Source organism: Nesoenas mayeri (assembly GCF_963082525.1).
Source record: "Nesoenas mayeri genome assembly, chromosome: 3".
Taxonomy (NCBI): domain Eukaryota; kingdom Metazoa; phylum Chordata; class Aves; order Columbiformes; family Columbidae; genus Nesoenas; species Nesoenas mayeri.
The window spans coordinates 63872693-63896882 of NC_137544.1; the positions used below are offsets into that span (position 1 = coordinate 63872693).

The 24190-nt window shown below is 40.3% G+C and overlaps 1 protein-coding gene across 1 annotated transcript in view; it reads right to left on the reverse strand.

Moving 5' to 3' along the window:
* The window catches only part of SYNJ2 (synaptojanin 2), a gene marked incomplete at both ends in the record, with an annotated part of 66093 nt that overhangs the window by 8773 nt on the left and 33130 nt on the right, over positions 1–24190 (reverse strand). Inside the window, 16 exons of the mRNA XM_080341212.1 lie at positions 561–698; positions 1086–1254; positions 2500–2578; positions 3652–3870; positions 5903–6020; positions 8042–8198; positions 8417–8575; positions 10381–10573; positions 13435–13575; positions 14698–14782; positions 16887–17078; positions 18373–18538; positions 18636–18785; positions 19016–19097; positions 19506–19678; positions 22870–22966. Of these exons, the coding sequence (XP_080197338.1) occupies positions 561–698; positions 1086–1254; positions 2500–2578; positions 3652–3870; positions 5903–6020; positions 8042–8198; positions 8417–8575; positions 10381–10573; positions 13435–13575; positions 14698–14782; positions 16887–17078; positions 18373–18538; positions 18636–18785; positions 19016–19097; positions 19506–19678; positions 22870–22966 (2318 nt within the window). The remainder of the gene's footprint in view (positions 1–560; positions 699–1085; positions 1255–2499; positions 2579–3651; positions 3871–5902; positions 6021–8041; positions 8199–8416; positions 8576–10380; positions 10574–13434; positions 13576–14697; positions 14783–16886; positions 17079–18372; positions 18539–18635; positions 18786–19015; positions 19098–19505; positions 19679–22869; positions 22967–24190) is intronic.

Below are 24190 nucleotides of genomic sequence, written 5' to 3' on the forward strand. Positions count from 1 at the left end.
TCAACTTCTTCAGAAATAAATAAAATAGGAACAAAGGAGAAACTTTAGGCTTCTTTGAAGTAAGTCATTTGAACATAACGACCTCCTGGACTGTACAGCTTACACCTGACTGCACTGCCACAGCTATTGCTCAAAGGACAGGGCCAAGCCCATCACTCAAGCAACAGAATTCATTCAGTTTGATTTTGCTCTGGCCCTCGCCAATAAGAAAATAAAGGACAACTTTTTTTGTTGTATGCTCTGGTGCCAAACAACATGGAATGGAAAAAAATGTTTAATTTCTCTGAACTACAAAAGGAAACCAGTGTTTCTCAGCACTCCTCTGGGCTAGAGAGAAGAAGGATCTAAACTTTATTATTTGTATTGCTGTTATGCCCGAGGGCCTCAGTTACAGTCACTAACTCAAGGGGCAGTTGAGCACTGTCTGAACATGTACCAAAAAGATGATCCTTATCTTTAGGGGACCTCCAATGTAAATATAAATGAACAGGGAAATAGAGACAAAAGGAGAACAAATGACAAACCTTCAGGTCTTACTTTAAGGAATGTAGATAATTTACCTCTATACAGCTGTGGGTTTTGTCCAGATTTGTTTGAATGATCTATGGATGCGAAATGTCCACAGCCCTCCGGCATATCTTCTGCAGTGTCTGCTACTACATCATCTAAATAATCATCTTCATCCTCCACTATATCACCTGAATTAAAATATTAGACAACACAGACTCAGTGAGCAAATGTATTCTCTGTCTCTCTCTACTATCAGTCAATTAATTCCATTTATGTGTTGGGCAAGCTTCTTGTGTAATCTATGTGCTTCGTTACAGTTTGTGTCTATACAGAAAACTGTACCATACATTGGATTTGCTAATACATGCTATAATACTAAATTGGTAGGATGATCTAAGCAGTAGTTCTCTGCTCAGGCACAGTGCTGGGTCAGAGCTTTAGCTACACTCCTCTTTTTAAGAAGTGTGGCTCCATTACAAATTAAGATACCCCTAACACTCATAATGTACCTTCTCTATGCAAACAAAGTCAGTGAAGCAATTTCTCACAAATTAGCTTAGAAACCTGCTGCTCACCTTCTGATTCATAGTCCAAACTTGTGAAGTCAAAATTTTCTTCCAGAAGACAGGAGTTTGCTGTGGGGGACATGGGGACAATGCTGTCCCGTTTTCGAGCAATTTCCTCCTGAAGGCCCTTTAGCCAGTCCTTGGTCTTGGGTCGGATCTTCACTGTTCTGCCTTTGACCTAACGCAACAAAATAATTGTTTCCCCTTTGCCGAGCAACTTCACAAAATGAGAACACCTGAACAGAATAAGCAAGTGTTGCCAGTCTATTGTATATCTGCTTCAGAAACGGATATAACTAAAGCTTCATTTCAGAACCTAAATGAAAAGGAAGCACTCTTCCTATCCCCATAACCAAGTTTTCAGACTGTAACAATATTCTTAAAAGAAAATTTGCTTCACAGCTTGAAAGCACTGCTGCCGCATTTGGAAAATACTTGAGAAGTAGGTGAAACATCAAATATCATCAAAATGATACTGTGATTGTAATAATGGTGTGGGAGGGTTCCATGTTGAGTCAGTATTTTTAAAACAGACAAGAATTTGCTACCTGATGACATCTGTAAGGAGACCCTCCACTCAGAAAATCCCCAAAATGATGGTCAAGATATATAGAAAGTATATTATTCTAGAGATTAAGAGCACACCTGCTTATATGCGTGGCTCCGTTACATTTGGGGTGAGATGTTTCCAAGGCAGCAGCTTTGGCAGCAAATTTACTTTGGAAAGTTCCTGAATCAGATTCCTAGCACCTTCACACATTGTGCCCATACAGTTGTGTTTGGGTCTGTGCTATAAGTTACATCAATGGAGTGAGCCAAATTAATCAGTAAAACTCCAAATATGAAAGAAGATGAGGGTTAAATCCATTATTTCAATGTTAAGTTTATAGTGTAGCCCCATACTTTTGTCAGCATAAATGAGGGGGTGGATGAATTCTAGAGTATGTGTGTGGGAAGGAAGAGCAGGGGAATGGAAGGTAAATGCCTACTGCTAATGCTGAGTTTGCCATGGAGACCAATGAATCATGTCCTTCCAGCTTGGTAAGGAGGAGATTATTTGATATCCTTCAGAGAAACAAAGAATCTCCAAACCGCAATTGTGAGGATGCTTTGGCAACAGTATAAAGTCGCACATAAACTCAGTGCCAGAACAATGAGTGAGTCCATGTGTTCTGCGGTGGTATCAGAGGCCAGATACTCAGCACTGCTCAGGAACTCCAAGAAAGGTCACCTCCTGCCCTCCTGAAACTGAAATACTGCACTAAAAGCCTCAGCAGCTCTGAAAACTAACGACTTTGAGAGCACTAAGTTGATTTAAAATAAAGCTACTTGACTTAGCTAGCAACTCAACTATCTAATTCTAAGCAAACACTTTTGAGAAACTTGTTATGAAATTATTATTATAGGTTTGAGAGAGTCTTACTTTGGCACCATCTATATCCATAACACGAAGGGCTGACTTGCTGTCTGCAAATGTCACCAGCATTTGACCTCCACTGATCCTAGTTTAAAAAAAAAAAAAAGGTAGAGATGGGAAAACAGTGCATTTTACTTCACTATTGAACTATAAGCCTTAAAGGAAAGCATCATGGTTTTGTACAGCTATTTGGTTTTAGTTGTATTTTCCTCACAACTCTATTTTAGAAGCAGCAGTACAAACACCCAGCAGCTGCTGACAGGATACCTAGTCTGATATCCACTCTCCCTCTGCACTATCTTCCGTGGGTCTGCATATCCCTCACCTCAGAGGACACGTGATGTTCCCAGAGACTAGGATACCATCAAGCTCTAAAGAAATTAAAACCCAATCACAGCATGTTCTTTTCTTGCTCATTTTCTTCACAAGCAAAGTGGTGCTGCAGTGCTGCTTTTGAACTCTACTTATATTTGATACTTCATAAAACCATACAACAACAACCAGTTTTCTTCATGAAGAAATGAGTCTAATACAACATAAACAAGTTTCTGGTGTTGTTTCCTAAGTCAATTGTCAGGTCTTCTGCCTGTATTTCTCAAAACAGAAGTCTCATAGCTATGCTGGAGCCCTGTACAGAATCAATCACAATTAAATTAAACTGCTCTGCCAGAAGGTATCACACTCTCCCTCTCAAACTGTGAGAAGCCATTTTATTAAAAACCAAGCAAAATGACCCCCAAAAGAAAGGAGAGCCAGCCAGGAAATCCTAGTAAGTGTGAAAGAGCGCCGGAAGAGAGCAGACCTCCTTCAAGAAGTGAAGCAGGGCCCCAAGGGCCTGCCAGCAGAAGCAATGCATGGAAATGAGGCCTGAATCTAAAGACGAAGATTCACATCAAAGCCTCTGCTTTATGATGCTGTACTGAATAAAATTCCCCTCCACTCAGCCAAGAGAGCTGTTAGACTATTACTTTAACAGGCTGATGAGAGGTAAGAGACATTCAAAATACTTGTGCTCAATTTCTAATGAAGAATTCAACATGCAGTAAAGGAACTTGGTGTACTACTTCGTAATACAAAGTTAATTCTGTCAGGACAAAAAGGGAATTTCTACTCTGTGTTTTTGAATGGATGACATGCCATTTCAGATCCCAGACTCACCTGACCAGAACTATAGTGCCATAATCCTCAAACATTTGCATAAGCTCTGTACGCAAGTCCTCTGGAAATTCGTTTTTCTCTTCAGGTGTTGGTGATACCAGATTTACCACTACTGTGGCATCCAGTGGTCCCTGGAAAGATGACACTTCCTGGAAAACACTCTCACGGGCAGCTTGATTAACTTCCTGAACTTCCACTTCTACAATAGCTAACACTGGCCTACATGAAACAAAGGAGAAATGCTTATTTAAAATTAAGATCAACATCGCCCAATAGGAAATGCTTATATAAAATTAAAATCAATGTCAAGCAATAAGACAGGTAAGAACTTAGTTGTGTGAAGGATTAATAGTGTCTTGTTTAAACTCTATAAATCTATGATAATTTTTAACTCCATTATGTCAAATCTCATTGTAAGTATTTAATTAAGTCTGCTATACCTATGAAGGAAGTGATTACTAGGTATGTTCTACGCAGAAAGAGAAGTGGGAAAAAATTACTTAAGGTCTCACTGCAAAAAAGCACTGTGGTTGGCAATACAATCCAGAAGTTCAAAGCCTGGTGGCTTGTTTAATTTTTCCTGCAGTGGAAGATCACACCTTGAGCACTGTTAATTACATTCATCAGCCCTGTATTAGCTGAATGTAACAGTGAGGACACGCCATAAAGGAATTGAAGTAACAATTGTGTACAGCACTTCTGGCAAGCCTGCAGTCTAAAAATACCAGGACACTTCACTCATTATCAAACAGCTGTCTCCTAAAACACCTATAAAGGAGGAAGGCAATATATTATTTTCTGTTAGACAAGGCCACATGAAGATGTCTTCTTCCAAAAACTAAGGACAAGGTCCTCTAAGTGTATAATGTAGTTACATAGCAAACATATGTCAATCCATCACATTATAAGCAGTCAACACTGCAAACTTGCTTCTTCAGCCATTTCTTACAAATGACCTCTCCGTGTGTTAGACCTAAACAAAATTGAGAAAGCTGTCTGAAAGAGTAAAGCTTGTCCCATCTCAGTGGCTGCAATCTACATTCTCCGACTTCCACCTGCACATACACACAAAGCAGTAACTGGGATGGTTGCTCTATGTCAAAATTGCTGCCTCCTACTTGCAATAGAGCAGGCTCTGGAATATGCATTAGCAGAACATATGAAAGCAACGACGGCAGAGCTAGAAAGGAACAGTAAAAGGAAAAAAAAAAAAATAGGAAATGTTAACTATTCCCATAATCGCAGTGAATCATAATGCATTTCCATATGTCACAAAGATATAGCTAAGCCCTTTTCCCAGCACAAACCTCAGGAAAGCAAACCTGCCGACTGTAATTAAAAAGCAGTTTTTGCAATCAAGTTTGCTGAAATAGAAAACCAACGTACAACAGCCATGTTTCACAGATTGCATCCTCAGGGTCCTATATAACGAGTGCAGCAGTTTCACTGTGGAACACAGCAATGTCAAAGCCTTGACAGACAAAAATTGGTTGCAAGGGCCATATTCTTCCATTGCTGGAGGAGTACAGAACAGTGCTCACACACAAGAGCACCATGAGAAGCACAGAAGCAGCTACTGTGGGTCACTGAGTCCTGCTATGAGGAACAATATTGTAGCATTTCCATAGGGTATGCAAGGAGTGAGACATTATTCTGAATTCAAGGGAGCTTTCAAGGTACATTTATTATAGAATTTGTTTCAGAGAAGTGAAGTGGTGACAAGTTTAACAAAGAAAGGACACTCATATCCCTAAAGAGAAATTAGTGATATGAACCAAGCAGAGGCACTGGTCTTTGTTTTTCCCTCCTCCCATCTCCATTTCCTAAGGGCAAAAGCCCAACACTTCTCTACTCTGAAGAGGTCACACCTGACTCTACATACACAGCTTACACCGCTTCAGACCACACAGTCCCAACCTTCTCTCCCACAGCAAGCTGAGTGGGAGCCCATCAGAGCAGCTTGTTTTGGTGCTGGAGCTTTCCAAAGCCCAGCAACAGAAAGCTTGCTGCAACTTATCCAACCCTTGCCAAGATCTCAGTGCAGCAGTAATCAATACAGGACCATCGATACTTGCCACCCTGGTATAAAACCCACCATGAGGAAAAAAACCCCACCAAATGGATACTGGACACAGAATAAGGGTGTAATTCCTGTTACAATCAGACTTGGTCCCTCACTCTGAAGGTGTAATTCAGTGCAACACATTCTAACCTAGCAGCCCTTTCTCTGATTATTTGCTTAGGACTTTACCTGTGGTCAGATGCTTGCAGCTCTGCTCTCCCATAGTACATCAAGGCTCCAGGGGTCCAGGTGTGCCTGACTTTAGTTTCAGCATTCAGATCACTGTCTAGAAGATTGATCTCTCCAGCTACGAAGCACAAAACATGATTTAAAACTCACTCAGAGCTAGCTTTGCTAACAGTTAAAAGCTAATTTATTAGGATGCACTTCACAGACCCTAGTAGTGGGAGGTGGGCTTTTTGGTTCTTGTGTATACCATTCAAAGAAGAGCTTGTATCCTAAAAGATTTACAAGTTAGGGACTAGAAAACAAACAAACAATCAAACAAATAAAACAGAAAGGACAGGGAGTGCAACAGAGACAGCTGATCACTAGAAAAAGACACCTGCAAAATGGTTAACCTGAATGTGACCCAATCAATTACCTGTAGCATCTGGACTGACAGAGTCATGTTAGTATTTTACTTCCTGTCTCATTACTGAGCATAGAAACAGACACTGTACTTGCAAAATACACTGCAAATCTGAATAATACACATGAAATGGAGAAATAATACACAAGAGATGGGAGTAAGCAAACCCATGCAAATCCAGCCTCCTTTTGCAATGCATTAAGGGGACAGAAAGTGCTCCAGACATGGTGCTAGAGTGAGGTATTATATCGCTGTCAATAATAGGAAAGGTTTTAGGTCACTGTTTGGGCTAATGGATAACTCTATCTCTTTTCTGTGGAGTAGGAAATTAGTTAATACACAATATGGTGTACTAATCAGTTGCAATGGGGCTAAGCTTTCCTCTCAGAAGGCAAAGAGTCCTCTAGCCTATAGCAGCAAAAATAAGCAAGACAAAAGAAATAGAGCCAAGAGGCAGAAGAGCCTCACCATCAGCAGTAAAGCAGAGGAATGCTGGCAGCAAACTAATTAGAAAAGCTTTGCAGGGCTGGGAAGGTGGGCAAACAGAGATGGGGTCAGTTATGTACCCATGTGAGGTGGCTATGGGAGGCCTACGAGCTCGAAAGAAAGGAACCTGCCTCAGCTCTTCCAGGCCAGCTAGACAGGTCTTACATTCTGGGTGTACTGCATCAACTAAAGTCCTCCTGGGGGCAAGCCTTGCCATACAAAATACGGAATATGCATTAAAAAGGCTGAGAAGTTAGCGCGAGAGGTCTGTTTTAATTGCCTTATTACGCCTCATACAGTTTTTCTTTCCCAGCTTACAACTCTATCAATGGTTTAAACTCCTTGTTTTACTTAATTTTTCCTTCTTTAAATAAGAGTAAAAAACTCTGTATCACATCGACACGTACTCTCTGATTGCCCTAGTTTTGCTTTTTAGTTTTTACATTTAGTGTACTCAAGGTATGACTTGGATTCCAAGCAGTAGTTCCCAGATATGTGAAAAATCACATCTGCAGGCACAAAACAAATTACTCTTCCAGCAATTGTACTTTTAATATGAATTTGTTCAGATTTTATAGACACTGGGAGATAGATGTACTTGCAGACTGAGAGAATGGTTATGAAAACTGTCCCTGGATATGCAAAGAAATATTTTTTTTATTTTGTTATTGTAACTTTTTTAATAACAAGTGAAAACCGCCCTTCTGTTGTGCTGGACACTCATGATCTCAAAGTACTTTATAAGCTCTAATTAATTAAATCTTCCCCAATTACAGAAACTAGCAAAAATACTCCTAAGAATTACCAAGGCAGAAGAAATTACAGAAAAGTGCTTATACATCTACTGAGGACAACAGTTATAACAATCTGGACCTTACAACACGGGAACTTTATTTGGATTCATGATTCTGTTGAAAAGCAACTGAATAATTTCAAGATTGATAAAGCTGGATTGTTTTCAGTTCCTCAGTGAGCTCCCCACACCTTTTCAATCCATAGCATGAAGCCCTTGTTCAGAGGCTTAAGAAGAAAGGGGTCTCTGTCTCTGCAAGTTATTCCAGTGAAGCCAAAAGAACATCTGCTTTAGTAAAGCCACTGCAGTTTGAGCCTGCAGGACACACCTAAAGACAGTGCTCAGCCCAGAATCCACTAACTCCCTTGCTCACCATTCACTAGATTCAATTCTCTTATGTGGGTTCTGAATGAAATCTAAAATAACTTCCAGGTAAAGGAGAAAAGATCCTACACACCTGTTTTTTCAAAAGGCAGTTTCTTTCTCCACCAAAGCACTCTGTCAGTCCAAGCTGGAGTTCTGCACTTATCACTTGTATCATAAGCCTCTGAGCCAACATCATATTTGTATGTTGGTCCAAAATTAATAGTCCCTTCATGGAAGTCTTTAAAAATCTATGAAAAGAAATACCATCTCTGTGATTAAGTTACAGATGAGGTAGGTGCCATTGTAACATATCAACTTCTTTGCAAACAAACAACATTCCGATCATTGAACAAACTACTACATTCAGGTACTACAAAGGTCTGGAAACGCAACGTCTCAATTCTTCTCAAGGAATCAGACCCAGCCAATACACAGATATTCTGGAAAATGAGACACACAGCCTTACTTTTCCACTGGATTTTTGCTGTTGTAGTTGATCAAATTCCAAAAGTGTCTTCCAATCTTGACGTTTGAGAAAATAAAAGACTTCCTCATATGTCAGATCAATGCGATAGTTGAAGTCACCACACCAGAAGACATAGTCATGTGAGAACACGCTCCGCCCCTAGGTTAGAGGTACAGAATACCGTTAATGTTGAATCACATTCATCGAAACACCTTCTAAATAAACTGAAATATAGAACTCAGTCTCTCTGAATTACTAAATGCAGGACCTACTCGCCACATTTGATTTGCTAAAATCCATCTTGTGCTACAATGTTCCTTCACTATTTTTTGCATCCTGCTGAGCTGAACTTTGTAAACAGGAGTGTCAGACTCTGAGCCCTGTTTCCTGAAGGTACGTCTAAGCTGGGATCCCAGCTTTAGATTCACAGTTTGGCTATCATGAATATTAAAAACATATTTTTGTTTCCCTAACACATTTCACACACATATATTTACATATTCTAAATATAATACAAAATGTGCTTTGGGTACCAAGGCACATTCAGCAACAAAGGTCCTGAGTAAGAACAAGCTCCAAATTTGATCTTATGTGCACATCATAGTTTTGTAAATGTAGTGAAATAAAACATGTAACAAAAATTCACTCCAATTCTAAGTGTAATATGTTATCCTCTAGCCATTTGTAGTTGCTGTTGTTTTGGTAGGTTTTGTCATTGTTGTTTTGGGGGTTTGTTTGTTTGGGTTTTGTTTTTACTTGTTTTGTTTGTTTGTGTTTGTGGGTTTTTTTAAAGTTAAATTATAAACCTTTAAACCCCAGAGGCTGGTAAATAAAATGTTCCAGAGCTGTAGCTGTCACAGCACTAGAGGGCACTCTTTATACACATAGACACAAGGTACCTTCAGCTATTGTAAATGTAAAAAACATAAAATAGTTAATGAGGGATTAGAAGGAAAAACTACCAGAAGCACAACTTTATGGCCATTTGGAACAGATATTCTATGCAGGACGTTCAGACTGTCAGTGTTAGTTCTTACATAAAACAACTGATTGATATGCTACGCGTGCCAAGCCTCTAAACCTTGCAAATAATAGGGAGTTAAAATTTTATGCTTTGCAACCTAAGTGCCATTTTTTGCCAGCTAACCAGAATACATAAACTGGTCCATTTCCTCCCCGGCGTAGGACCTCTCCAGAGATGTCTGGGAGAGAAAGCATTGTGGAAATTAAAGCAACCAACATTAAAGCAGCAGTGCTACAAATCCCAGGAGTTATCTGCTGGCCTGAGGAGACGAGTGTGAAATAAAACACTAAGGTGATTGATTTGACATGATTTAGGGGAAAAGTTACTCATACAGACCAATAGTGCCTACTTGCCACACTCACAGAAAAGCCAGCAGTTCCTTGACAGTGACACATTCATGAGGACAAAATTAAGGGAACAGAAAGTACTGCATCAGTGACTAAGAACTGATGTGGTGTACCTGAGCAGGAGCAGCTAAAGCACTGATGCACTGAGTGTCATGGATGGTCTTTTAGAAACCTTAACTACTGTCAGCAAGAGCCAGTGGTGTCATGCTCTCCAGCTCTAACACCAGCCACCTAGATCTTATCCACAAGGCCTTACAGGTTTACCAGTTAGGTTGGACCACTCTGAAAGATCAACTTGAAAACTGTTTAAAAGTGAGGACTTTTCAAGCACTGCAGCGATGATTTTTTTTTTGAAAGGCATAGAACTTTTGTAAAGCAAGTGCTACATTGCTATATCGGTATCTGGCCTCCTGCGAAACATTATTCCTTTTTTTTTTTTTTTTTTTAAATGTTTCCTTTACCATTTTCTTTCATGCCCATTCTCCATGGCAGTAAGATGACCTGTCATCAAAGACAGCTTGAGACCTGTTTTCATAATGTAAAGACACAGCCTTTACATCCAATGTTTTCAGCGTGCATACACCCACACATACCATTGGGAAGCTGAGTTTCTGTGTGATTTCTTTATAATCTTCATTCCTCTCTTTCACCTGAGTCTGCCCAGCAGTTAAGTGGCTGCATATAAAGCAGAAACTGGTACTGTAGAACTGAAAACGAATGCTCACTGCCCCTTTATTTCCAGCTTTTCCTCCCATTCCTGTCTTCACAGTATCTATTGCTACATCCCTGTATTTAAAAAAAAAAAAAAAAAAAAGAGAAGAGCATGAAGCGCTGCAGGGACAAACATTCAATTAACTTTGACTGCAACATAAAGGAAAAGCCAGTTTACAATGCCATGTCTTTTCCCCTCCAGAAAGCTTGCTGCTTTTAGGCATGTCTTTTAGTTTCTTCATGATGTTCAGCTACTTACATTTAAGATGAAGTATAACACAATATTATAGAAATAAAACTATTTGAAAGTATTTTCCTCCTCTTCTTGTCCCTTCCAAACAGACCAGCAAGACATTATTTCTGAAGTACTGGGAATTTCTATAGAATATACTTTTCAAGTTTACCCCTACCATGAACTTTAAAATAGTGACAATAACTACATTAACTATTATGTTTCCTTTTACTTTTGAACATATGGGAATCCGTTTTTCAGACAGTTAACAATCTAATTACTGTGACTGTGCTGAAATCCAGCCTCACAGTTGGTGCTGGATTTTTCAATCAATTAAAGAGCAATGGATCATAACCCATAATGTGTTAAATCAAATGCAATAAAATCAGTGATTATCAGACACAACTATTTATACTTAACCCTTAAAATTAGTTCTGTGCTGATGACAAATTGCTTAGATTCTCCATGTTGTTAATTACATAGTATTTCAATGCTCTAATAAGCATATACTTTACTACAGAAAGATCACTTGCTTTACAAAGCAGACCACCTGCTTACAGGATAATTTCTCCCAGATAGCCAGTCTACTCTGAGAATAAAGCACGCCCGTCTGATCAGATAAGTAAATGATGAGATCATTGTTGTAACCAACCCCAACACCGTGTGTGTCCTTCCCAGTGAGAAAACTTTACTTTCCAGAGAAAAGTCAAGCAGATCTGGACCAGAATATTACTGGCTTTAAGCAAGAGGCAGGGGGAAAACCACTAAGTCTTATTTGAGTTATTGTCAAACATTCATGATCTCAATGATGCACGATATTACAGGCTCTCTTTTGCCCCTTGTCTTCATCTTCCTCTCTTTCTTGCCCTCCACCTTTTCCACATTTTCTCCTCTTTTCCTGACTGCAGAAAAGCTCCAGAAAACACACCTTCAGGAAGGCAGAAAGGGACCATCAGTGTTTTGTATGAAAGGATGGGTCTCAAGTGTTCCAAAAGAAGCCTTTTCACTCTAAGGAGTTCTCCCTTCCTGCTGCCTGCCTACCCAACTGCTGACTGATATTTATCTGACTTGCATTCCTAGCAAAGTTTATGTTGCGATAACCCACGGTACATTCAACTGCTTGTATTTCATCAATCCTTTCACTGCTGTATAAGCTTCAGCTATTCTCTCATTTTATTTCTCTGTTCTCTACCTTCTGTCCTAATCTCTTTAATCTCTGTAAAAGCACAGAAGCCTCTATTTTTTTTCCACTTCTGATCATTTTTGTTTTCCTTTTTTAGACATGGGAAAAACTACACAAGCATAAAGGTTAGATTTGATTATGCTCATATAACATAGCAGCACATTAGCATTAAATAATGAAAATCAGTCACCAAATCAAACTCTTCGATTTTTCTTTGGAGTTTCAAAGGCCTACATCCAATTCCTAGCAGTTTGACAGCTGCAACAGAGCCACTGTGCTGTTCTGCTTCTGATCTCCATTTAAACCATGCATTTCCTATAGGATTACTCAGAACTTCTTGCAAGCTCGGTGAAAAGTCAGAAACTGATAGAAACACTTCCCTTCTGGATTGCTTTGTGCCACCAAAAATAAGTAATTTTTAAAAACCATGCTGAAGAAAGATTACTGGGAAGGCATCAATGCAAGACCATCAGAGTTACCTGGATTGCATTACTCTGCCTAGCCTAGAACACTTGATGTTGTGCAAGCTCTGCACTCATCTTCTCAGTAGATATGAGACCAGAGGGGAGAAAAAGACAGCTTTTGGTATTTTAAATCACAAAATGCAGTGGCCAATCAGTTCCCCTAACATGGAGTAGATGGTGCTGTTTGGATCACTCTAGACTTTAAGTACAGAGTGGTGCTCAAGGATAGTTAGAGCTAATTACTTATCTCCTACCCATTCACACTTAGCCTGCATAATTCTTGCTCATGGCAAAGGCATTTTAATGCAGAAATCCCTGTGGCTTGGTATTCTTATCTTTCCTCTTTAATAAAAGTCAGAATAGTCTAGAGGCAAGAGGATTTTGATTGGTCTCCAGGGACACCAATGCTAGTAAGTCGAGGACACATAGCTCTGCACCCTTCTGACTAGGCACATGTGACATCTAGGAGAGACAAACACTTAATGGCCCCTTATAGCTCATAATTCTGTAAAATGTCAGGGGGCAAAATTAGCTTTCTTTCCTTCACCTCCCTTTCCACCATTCTTTTCAGGCCTGGAACCAGCCCTGCTTCCATACGGAAACACTAAAGAGAGAGTAAAAAAGTAAACCCTGCCCTTTGGACAGAGGGCAGGCACTTGCCTTCACTTGGTGCTCCAAACATTCTCAGACTTAATAGCTCAGGTCATTCCTCTTCCAGAAAGACAGCACCCAAAAACAGTGCTACACCCTGACTGTCCACCTGAAACATGCCCAGCTTCTCAGCTGGAGGAAGATGCTGGGGCTGCTTGGCCTTTGGGTGATCCAACATGAGGATGAACTCCAGACTACTGCTGCCTGGAAACATATCTCTCTCCCACACTGAACAGAGACCGGAATCTAGGTCTGCATAATTCCCACCAAACTGAAAAATCACCTCTACCCTCTCTAGTCATGCTCCCACAGCAGATGTTACTGTAGACAAAGGTTGAGGGTTTGCTGGGCTTTTTGTTTGTTTTTTGTTTTGGTGGGGGTTTTGTTGTGTTTGTTTGGTTTTTACCTGATGAAGGGGACATGATAAGGTCGTACAAAGATGAAAAGACAAACACCAACAAGCTGTGCTGATGTCAGCTGAATGTAGCGATGAGTCCTGGAAATAGCTTTTTGAAGCTGCTCTCCCCACATTTTTCTATTCGTTGTACTGGAACAAACATAAAATCGTTTAATGGAATCAAAGCAAACCACATACAGTCAATAAAATGAGCAGATTAACTGTGCCTTAGGTTTACAGACACCCATTAGGCTGTACACATGTTGGCTCCAGAATTGGAAGTGGCAGAGACAGATAATAAATACCTCCTTGTGAACGAGACCAGAGTTATCAGGGCCAGTGAGCCCAGACACAGCACACAAATACAGGGGGATTCTGTCTGCTACGCCTAGAAAGAACCATGCTTACGTGACGTTTGATATCCCCATTCAATTGTGGTAATCTTAACCATAAAACCAAAAATCCACGTCAGTCTCATGCCTTGTAAGATTTCTTGTGCTCACATTGAAGAGGAGATCATCTCTGCATCTTCCCTGACTGGGAGATGACTGGCCACCCACAGCTGTTTGCTGTTCTTACCTGAAGGTTTGTGGGTGGGTGCATATACCTTTGCTTCTGCAGAACTAGTGCTTTCTTATCTCCAAAGTCAACTGATACATGCAGATATACTGTCTGCCCAGCAGCCATGCTGAGCACTACTGTAACTTGTCATTCCCGAAACAGAATATTAACTGGTCAGCCTGATGAATCAGCATGGGAAACATTCTCTTCACTGTTCCGAAGATTCAGATTCAAAGGGACTGGTATACACCACAGCCCACTGTATACGCTGACGAGCCAAGCTCAGACTCCTTCTCTAGCCATAATTTTCACAAATACAATTAGCCACAGAGAAATTTCATTCATCTTAGAATTCCCATATAAATGACAATTATGTTTGCATGCACTGAGCACATTTTTCCAACATCACACAGGGGTTTAAGGACAAGCGTTAAAATCAATGACAACCATCAGAATCCTTCCCTGACAACACAAAGACTTAAGAGACTTAGAAAACCCAGTGTATTCTACTGTACAGAAGTTCACAGAGAAACAGCACTTTCAACATCATCTCAGTGCCATTTGTTAATGGCAAATGTATTTCCAGCTATGATTACAAGCAAGTCTTGGAAGGAAGTATTTTATACACCTGACCATACAAAGCACAACTCTTGTTCGGCTGTTTTGTCTTGGTGTGGTGTTTGTTTTTGTTGGTTTTTTTTTCAAACCTACCTGGCATTTACAATATTCCCTGCACTTAATTCAACCATCTCTTCAAATCCTACTGCAAATATATCAGGAGTGCAGTTTTCATCATCTGTTGGAAAGAGGAAAAAGTCATACAAGAGTTACTATTTTGTTGTTTCTTCTAATGACTTGTTTTCTAATTTCTGTCAGAGATCATTCCTGTAGTTCTGTCTTGTGCATCCCCTGCCAAGCTATACATATTCATAGCTCCTTTAATCTAATCTCACAAAACAACCCCTGCAGTTCCCCTGAAATTTTTTTCCTGCTTTTCTCCCACCAGTTGGTCTCTTGCAGGAAGCACTTTAGAATAGAGCATTATATTGTAGCAATGTTAAGATGAGAAAATATTCAATGTTCTCTCTTCCTCGCCTCACACATCAACTAAAGCCACAACATTTCACTACCCACCATCTTTTACCCAACATGCTTCTCCTTTTTGTTTTCTTTTTTTGACGCTAATTGCTATGTAACTGAACTCACTGTCCACACACCAGTATGTCCTTTCCCTCTCAATGCCTTTGTAAATTTATCTATTCATTTAAGGAAGCCTTTGAAGTTTCTTCTTATGTTATTTCTTCTGAGTCTAACTTAAGGTTAGGTTAGGTCACTCCAGAACACAGCGACTCTCCCTTCCTTAGCCCAGACATGTGGATATTAACCTGGCAAAACACCAAAGATCCAGTGCTCTCATATAATAGTGGGAAGCACATCTGTTGACCCATCAGGTCTGTCCGTTGCCTAAAGGGATTTTTTTTTACCTGTCATACAACCAAGGTAACAGTAACATAATTAAACATGAAGATTTAAATAGTAGACAACCACAGGAACCCAAATCAGACCTGCCTCTAGAAAGTAAGAATGGAAAGAAAAGTAAAATATGCCTCAACTCTCTGTAGACACAAAGGCGAAACTAGCACATGTCAGCTGGCCTCCTTCACTGGCTTAATATGGCAGGCACTGTCATGTATATTTCCCATTAATAATTTTGGACACCTGTCTTTGAACACTTATCCATTGGTATAGGCACTGCACTGACATTATCACAAACACAGACATTTGCATGGTCATATCCCAGCTCTGCTGGTTCACACAGCTCAGCTCCCTTCCAGAAACCGCTTAGACCGATCATGTTATGACTGCCTGTACCATTTGGTCCTGCTCCTCCAGTTCTCTCAGGGCAAGGCCTGGCAAGGCTCTTAACAAATTTTTATTTAATGGGAACAGTCATGTGCTAACACATTTAAACTGTTTCTGAAACAGACTGGACCAATCACCCACCCAAGCTGTTCAGAGTACAGTTGTCTGCACGCAATCACATATCCATGCACTCAAGCACTATGGGTTCAAATGACACAACTCATGTAAGTAGCCAAGGATTTGAGGAATGAATTCCTGAGCTTGAAAGTTAGGCACAGGTGTATCCCTGTGATGCCTGCAGGAAGCTAAATGTTCCACTATAACAATAAAAGCATGGGTTTTGCCATAGTTTTGCAAACTCTATTTTAAAATGACAGAACATTCACTTTTCATTTTCTTAATAAAACCTGTAAATCAATTGCAATACCTGACCTTGTTCTGTAAATAAGCAATTGGCAGCCAATTTAAGCAAGCCACAAGCACAAGAGCTTTCTGTACTTCTCAGGAAAGGAAATTGCCTCGAACAAATGTAATAATACAACTCTTCTTGTCTGAAGGGTTTGATAGTAACATTTCCAGACAACCTCAGAGTCTAGATTGTACAGATAAGTTTAGCTCCAGGTAAAGACCAAGGAGACACCCTGAGGGCACCTAAGCGTGTAGCTCTCACTCACAATGAAGAAAAAAGGACAGAGATATTGAAGAAGAAAATGAAATACGGGATGCAGAACAGCCAGATACACCCCGTGATGGCATAAAGGAGACCTCTGAATTCTGACCTGCTGAAGGTTCAAGGCAGAGTCACCTGGCACAGATGCTTGAGTTGCTCTGACTGTCAGGAGCCCTTCACATGCACCGCTGCACTGCTGAGGGGAGGCAGCACAAGCCTACATGGGGCTGAATACATCCCAGAGAAATGACACAAAATGCCTTCTGAGATGCACTGCCTTTGAAAGGAATGGCTGGTCCAACCTATGTCCTAACTCACGGTCCCTGGAGATGCCAGCAATACTGCTTCCACGTTTTTCAAGTCTTACCCTGAAATTCAGAAACTCCAGAGAGCTTGGGAGAATCCAGCAGCCAGTCTGTCAACTCACTGGTACCGAGGATGTTACTTCGAAACTGCTTCCCTCCGTTCACGTTCCACGTCCCCGTGGCAACACGAACACGCTTGAAGCTTGTGAATTCAAACTGACGCTCTGACATGGCCTTCAAAATACTTGGAGTTACTGATAGAAGAGGGGAGACAGAAAGATGGTGTGTCAAAGAAGAATGTGCTGTAAAAGGACACAAAGCATACAGGCAGCAGCCACACAATCACTATGAAATAATTACATTACCCTAGCAGCAACAACAAAAAAGCTAAGGACTTAACTCCAATGGCAAGAGCTACAAGATAACTGGGGTTGATGTCAGCAATTTCTCTTCCAGAAACCAGGAATCCTTTGAAAGGTTGTGAATGGTTGGTCATGCACTTTCAGAATATGTTTTGCTGCAATTTTTCAAGTAATAAGCAAATACATTCTTTTTCCTCCCTTCATCTTTTCAGTTTAGGCTACAGCAATCAAGCATGTTGCAAGTTATGACTTAAACTGAAGCCTTAAAAAGTTTAGAGTGTGGAGGGGAAAGGCAGAGAGCAGCAGAGAGTCTCAAACCCATCCAAAACTAACACTGTTGTGGTTCTCTAGCCTGGTCAGAACTCCTCACAGGAAATCATTATATTCATTTATTTTTGATGAGTACAGAAAATTAGCAGTGTGGGCTTTTTATGTGAGCACCTGAGCTAACTTTAATCTTTTATCTACCTGATTTGCACTGGCAGTCAGGCGTAGAGATGTTATCTGCATTTTCCTTGTGGTCCACAGCAGGGAACAACCCCAGGACTAAAGTGGCACCAAAGGGTTCACATATATCCTATTAAAATCCAGTAGTTCTCTGGAGCAAACTGACCATGTGATACTGCTTGTGGGTGCAATTATCCTATATTTTGCACACAAGTATGTTCTCTGAGAGAGTTATGTTGGTTTATTCCAGATGGGTGCAAACAAATGTGTGTATGTTGTGGACTGTCAGGGCCTGGAGTAAAGCAGAGAATGAACCAGCATAACAACATTAATGTGCTTCAAATACCAAAATGGCTAAAAGAATGTGCAAACTGCAGGTCAAAAATAAGGAGATAAAAAAATCTGAGTTCAACAGACTTCCTCAAGACAAACTTAGACAGGACCAGACTGGGAATATAACCCCTAAATCTTTCCCTCTGGTCCAATTCCTCTGAACTGTCAGAGTAGATCATCATCAAACAGCAGACAAACATACCCAGAAGTCCAAAACAAAATATAAGAAATAAGCACAGTGGAATTAAAACACACAGAGTTGTGCTTTGGTCATTTGAAAGCAGTGTTTTAAACAACAGATTTGTGCAAAAGTAGCTTACTGATTTTTTCAAAAGGGTGCAGTTGCTTATATCAGACAGCTAAAAACAGACACAAAAGAAAAGTGAAGTATTTACACCAGCCTTACCCAGCAGTGCAGTGTGGTCCATGAGCATCTTGCCTTTGTCTGCATATTCCTCACTGAAAAAGTCACCCATGAGCAGCAACTCGATGGCTTCCTGCTTTACTGCATCAAAAAAATTTGACTGAATGGTGCGAGACACAGAGCGGGCACCACCCTTGAGTTTCCCAACCTATATCAGACAGGAACCATCAGTGCAGGTGGCACTAAAGAGTAAATCAGACATGTTTCTTTATTTGTGAATAAGTAGTTTTGCCATTTTTCTTTACCTTGTGCTTCCCCTCAAGGGCACGACTGCCAGTAAATACTCTGCTCAGATTATGACCGTTGAGACTCCACATTGCTTTGTAGGATTCCACAAATCGCTCAATTATAGATTTAGAGTTCAACCCAAGGCTCTCTAATTGAGCAAGCAGGATCTGGATTAGGTGCAGAAGGAGAGAAGAAAAAAAACCCAACATTGTTCTTAAATGTGTTTTTGTTTTTTAGCCCCAGTTTAAGTATTCCAGCCAGCGTCATTTTGTATCATAGAGCTGACAAGACAGACTTGTATCATTGACATACATTTATGCCCTCTTTCCTGCCTGCCCCATGGAACAGACAACAGACGCAGTGCAGGCATCCACAAAAGGTCCTCTGACAAACTCACCTCCAGTGCAACGAAGGACTGTACGCTATTAGTACGACCCAGGCAGTCCAGACAATTCATTCGAAAAGTACCTGTCTGCAGACTTTGGTAACCAAACACAAGAAAAGGGAGGAAAAAGAAGGTATATTTTAAAATAGCATCTAATTATTAGTTGATTGAACAAGATCATCAAGTGTTCAGCCTGAATATACCCACACACATTTTGACAGTGCAAGCACGTTGTGCACAATGTGTTCCATTAGTATGTCTAATTACTTGACTACATCTGCAAAACTCTATTAGCAAATCCATGCACTGGTAATTTTCCAGATTTCAAACAATGAATATGCAGTTAAGCCAAATAATCTATTTACATCACAGCTACACTTTGTCTCAAAACTCTGTTTCAAGATGGCCATTTATGCTCATGGTCCCAACACAACAAACAACCTGGGAAGGCCAAGACTGGTGGTGCCTGGCTATGCTGGGACAGAGAGGCAGGGACACTCACCGTGGACTTACATTCTCGCCCTTTGTGAAGATTCCAAAGTCTTCCCAGTGCAACTTCAGCTGAGGCCTCAGCAAATTTTCCAGTTTCTCAGTTTTCCCACCTTTTGCAAATTGGTGGTAGTCAAAGTTTATCATGGGAGTGTCTGCTGCATGGGAAGAGGCCCATAGCAGTTTCTGTTTAGATCAAGAATGAAGGAAAACAAATCATGCTCAAGCCACAGTGTAAGGGTTGATACCAGCATGCTTTTGGCATTACTAAACTTTGACTCTTCATCAATATATTGAGAAGTTCACAGGGAATTTTGAAAGGCCAAATGTGAAAAAAAGCAACCGAAGTTCTCTATTTGTTTCCTTTCCAAAAGTAAACTGAGTAGTTAGACCCCAATATTTCTGCAAGAGAACCCAAACTGCAGCTGCAAAGTATAGCTGAGAATTGCTGCTGTCTGCACCTTGGCTAGTGGCAGCCCTGCAGCTTGGGCTGTGCCTCTGTGTCTGAGGGTGTGCAGCAGCAGGGATGCTCTGGACAGGCTCAGGACCAGGACCCTGATGGCAAGGGTGTCCAGTGCATGGGTGCATTTTTTAATCATTCCTGAAGTGCCAAGACATGGGAAAAACGTGGCCCTAAATTTAGGTGCCTGGGGAGGAAGTAAGAACGAAATGATGTCCCAGGAAACATATTATGAAATGTTTGTGGTAAAAGACAGAAGTGAAAGATGAGGGACAAATAGCGTAATTATTTCATCTCCAGTTTCTATGACCTCACATGCATTTCCTAACCACCACAAATTTTGTTAAGGTATCTGTAATAGATATGACAATAATACCTCCTGCTCTCCACAAAAAAAGACAGAGAAAACTATTATATTAGCTCTGACTATGTGAGCTTTTGTGTATTCCCTTCCCTCCTGCACATTTTCCTCTCAAGAGACGGACACTTTATCCCACTTGGATTGTGACACAAACTGAACAAAACAATTCTAATATTACATTAGAAGTGTACATGCAGCAGTTATACCAGTATAATTGTATCAAGTAAGCCATTAAGCCTTCCTCACAGAAACAAATTTAAAAGGTGCTGCATGGTGGTTGGAGAGAGATTCACTACACTGTTAGAAAAGCCAAAACACTTGGTATCTACTTCTCTGTTGGCAACACCTCAAATTGCCTTTACAGCTGCTGGCACTAGTAATGCAATTGAGGACGATATTTACCCACTGCCTCAGTGTAAATAATTGTCAGAGTATTTGTAACTCTATACTATATTGCTTTTACTGTAAACATAATTACATCTGTTGTAAGGGATGCTTATGAGAGGAACAGCATTACTGAGAACGGTATTGATTTCTGGTCTGGTAATAACAGCTGATTCAGGTTGAAGGTAAGTTGGTCATTTATAATTTTTCATTTCTTCCCATTGCATAAACAAATGGTAGCAGTGACATGCTGATCAAGGAAACCCTGCAGCAGCAGTTACAATAATATTTTGAACCAACTCTGGTAAGAAATACTAAGATTGCAGGAAGAGTTTAGAAAAAGGAAGGAAGGAATACAAAGAAAGGAAGATGGAGAAACAAAGATATAAACTAAGGACAGAAAAGGAGAAAAGTTTTCATTTCTAATAATTCCCTATGAACTACTTTCTTTTTAATTCAAGCTCTTTAAATTCATCAAAGTAAGAATTAATTATCTATTCTTTCCAAACATCTATTTATTAAAACAAAAAAGTAAAGAAAAGACCAAGAGGTGTTTGTTTTGGATGGGTACAAAACTTCAGTTTCTGGTGCTGTCAGTTTAAATTCTTTCAGCTCACGAAGTGCCTTCATAATTTATTTCTCTTTAAACATCATTAAAGTTTACAAATTAAAACAGATCTTTCTTTACAATAAATAAACGAATGCAAAGTCTTTATTCTAGAGGTGCACCATTTCTGACTTAATCTCTATTTGTATGGTACTGGCCAGAACACTGTCTTCAAGAACATGAGTGTTTGATAAAATATCAGTATTAAAGTAACAAGAAAAGCCAGATTCGTATCCTCCTAAGTTATTTGAGCACTTTGCAAGCAATCATCTCTTACCCAAAAATTTCAATGGGTTTTTTTTTAAAAAAATAAAACATAAAAACTATTTTAAAGATAGGGAAATCAAAGAGATTATACAGGCTTATCTGCGTCATGCAGAGGTTCAGAAAGAAGCTGAAAACAGAAGCTATTAATAGACTTCACTCCTGTAGCTTCCTCATTGCCTTGCAAACTTAAGTCATAATCACTTTCTTTGGCCACATTCTGTCCAAGGTGAGACTTTCACTTTCCACTGGGGAAGCTGATAGCGCCCCCTTGGCCCACTCTTTTGGAGGAGGAGGAAATGGTCACAGAGAAAAACAGCCAAAACCTCAAGACAGTCCTTGTCTCGAGTACATTACTCCAAGAGAGAGGGAAACAAATCAGGAACTATTATTTAATTACAGTTTTCATTTTGCTTAGTTTCACACAGTAAACATTTGAACTTGGAACTGTTGTATCGTTCTTTACCAATGACAGATACCTAACACACTACTGGTGTGTACTTAAGCCATTCTTCAGACTGTTCTTGGGAAGACATATCCCAAAGTACCTACGCCAGATTTCTAAAGCAACAGGCTCTTAGGAGGAAGATTCCATCAGCCTCCAGCCAGGCTCAGGCAGCTGCGCACTGCTGCAAACCCCACCAGTGCTAACCTGCAGCTTCAAATATGCATTCGTTTTGGAAATCTGGCCATGAGAATACCATACTAGAACTCAGTGCAGCTTTAATTCCATGATGCCTGACATCCTGGAAGCACAACCCAGATGCTTTCAGGTATTAGTTGTGCCTAGGGACATGCAGGTGCCAGGAAAACCTCTCTCTTCATACACCACGCTGTCAAACAGTGCTCAGGCAGCCAGTTCCGATCACAGTCGGTGCAGAAGAGCTATTTCCCATTGCAGTCAGAGCAAGACAGCTTGCAAGATGCTCAGTGAGCCAGGGCCTGGCCCCAAACAGTTGTGGCAATCCAATGAGACACCTAACCACATAGGTGGCTATAATAGAAATCATGACAATTCATGTTTTCAAAGGTGGACTAGTCTTATGAGAATTAGGGCTATTTTTTAAAAAGCCTGGTTAAATGTGCATAATGAGTGAAGAAATAAACAGGAAGGCAGTGCTGGAAATTAAGCCATGAGACTCTGAAGCACCATTCTCTCAGTATGTAACATCTAGTAAAGAGATAACATAATTTCTTAAGATATAGTATTCATCAGCTACTGGGCCAGAAGGAAACAAAAGAACACGGAGGCTCAGGGGAAATCAGCAGTTAAAAAGAAAAAGAAAACACTTTGCTTTTACCTTAAAAGCTCTGTTGAGCACCTCTTCCCCTCCTCTGCTTCCCAACAGGTTAACAATCACTTGTTTTCCATACTGCTCCTTCAGAAGCATCATATGCCTACAGCAAAAGTAACCATAAGTACTAAACAAAAGCATGTTATGTTTCCTACTACTTTTTTTCAAAATACAGAAGCAGAGATCACTGGTTGTTCCATCCAGCAGAGAGTTTCAGCCACAGCAGCTACAGACATCTTCCTCAGTTTCCTTGCAATCAATTATTAAATAGTACAAATGGTGAAAGTACGCAATTAAAGGACACAGCATTTTGTATTGAACTTAAAGACAGAAGCATATTAGGAAACAGGCCCCAGATCTTTCATGTCACTATTAGCTTTGGTATTGCCCTTTGTATGTCCCCACTTCTTGGCTGTCAGCCTGGGAACTACATGGGAAAGACAAGAAGAGAAAAAAAGCGTTATTACGCTTCAACTGGAATTGCTCAGCATCTTGCAAGGCTGAGCCTACAAAGAATCAGCAGCAGCAATGGGGCCTACGACCCCCATACCAAGGCCAGAGAGGTACAAACACACATCTCAGGCCACAAACATCTCTGAGTTACTGCAACATTGAGACATTCACTCTCAATTAAATATAAGCGGGAAGGTTAGTAATCATGAGAACTGCTGTGCTGGACCAGACCAAAGTTCCTTTTAGCCAAATGGCCTGGCCCAGATTCTTCAGGAAAAATGCGGAATAGTACAATATAAAGTGGTATATTTTTGGCATATATCCCCAGCCTTTCAAAGCCTGACATTTAGGGACCCTCAAGTCAAGAGCTTTTAGCTAGATGCAGAAGCATCCATTCTCCCCTCAGAAATTGTTTTTCAAGTTGGCATGCATGTGCTACAGGAGCTGTGCTGGCTCATCAGGAAACAATTAGATCTTAAAACCATCTTCCATCATGTACTAACAACATTGTAGTAGTACTTAGGAGGAAGCTGGATAGAAATAGGCAGGAAAAAATAAAACAAATACACCAGTGAAAAGCTATTACATACTGCAAAGAGATATGCAACATCAAAATGTCAGAAAAACAGCAAGCACACATCTTCCAGCATGCACTTTTACATCCTATAACCAGAAATAAACCACAAAGAAAACAATGGAAGAGGAGAAAAGAAAAAGTGGTCAGCACAACCTTTAAGAAACATGGCTACTTATATTTTCTGGTGCTATTTATGCTCACGATTTTGCAACTAGTTCTTTGTGCACCAGCTCTTCCCATACATTTGTACCCCACTGATCCCAGCATCAAGGTCCTACTTCTCTGCCAATGTTGCTT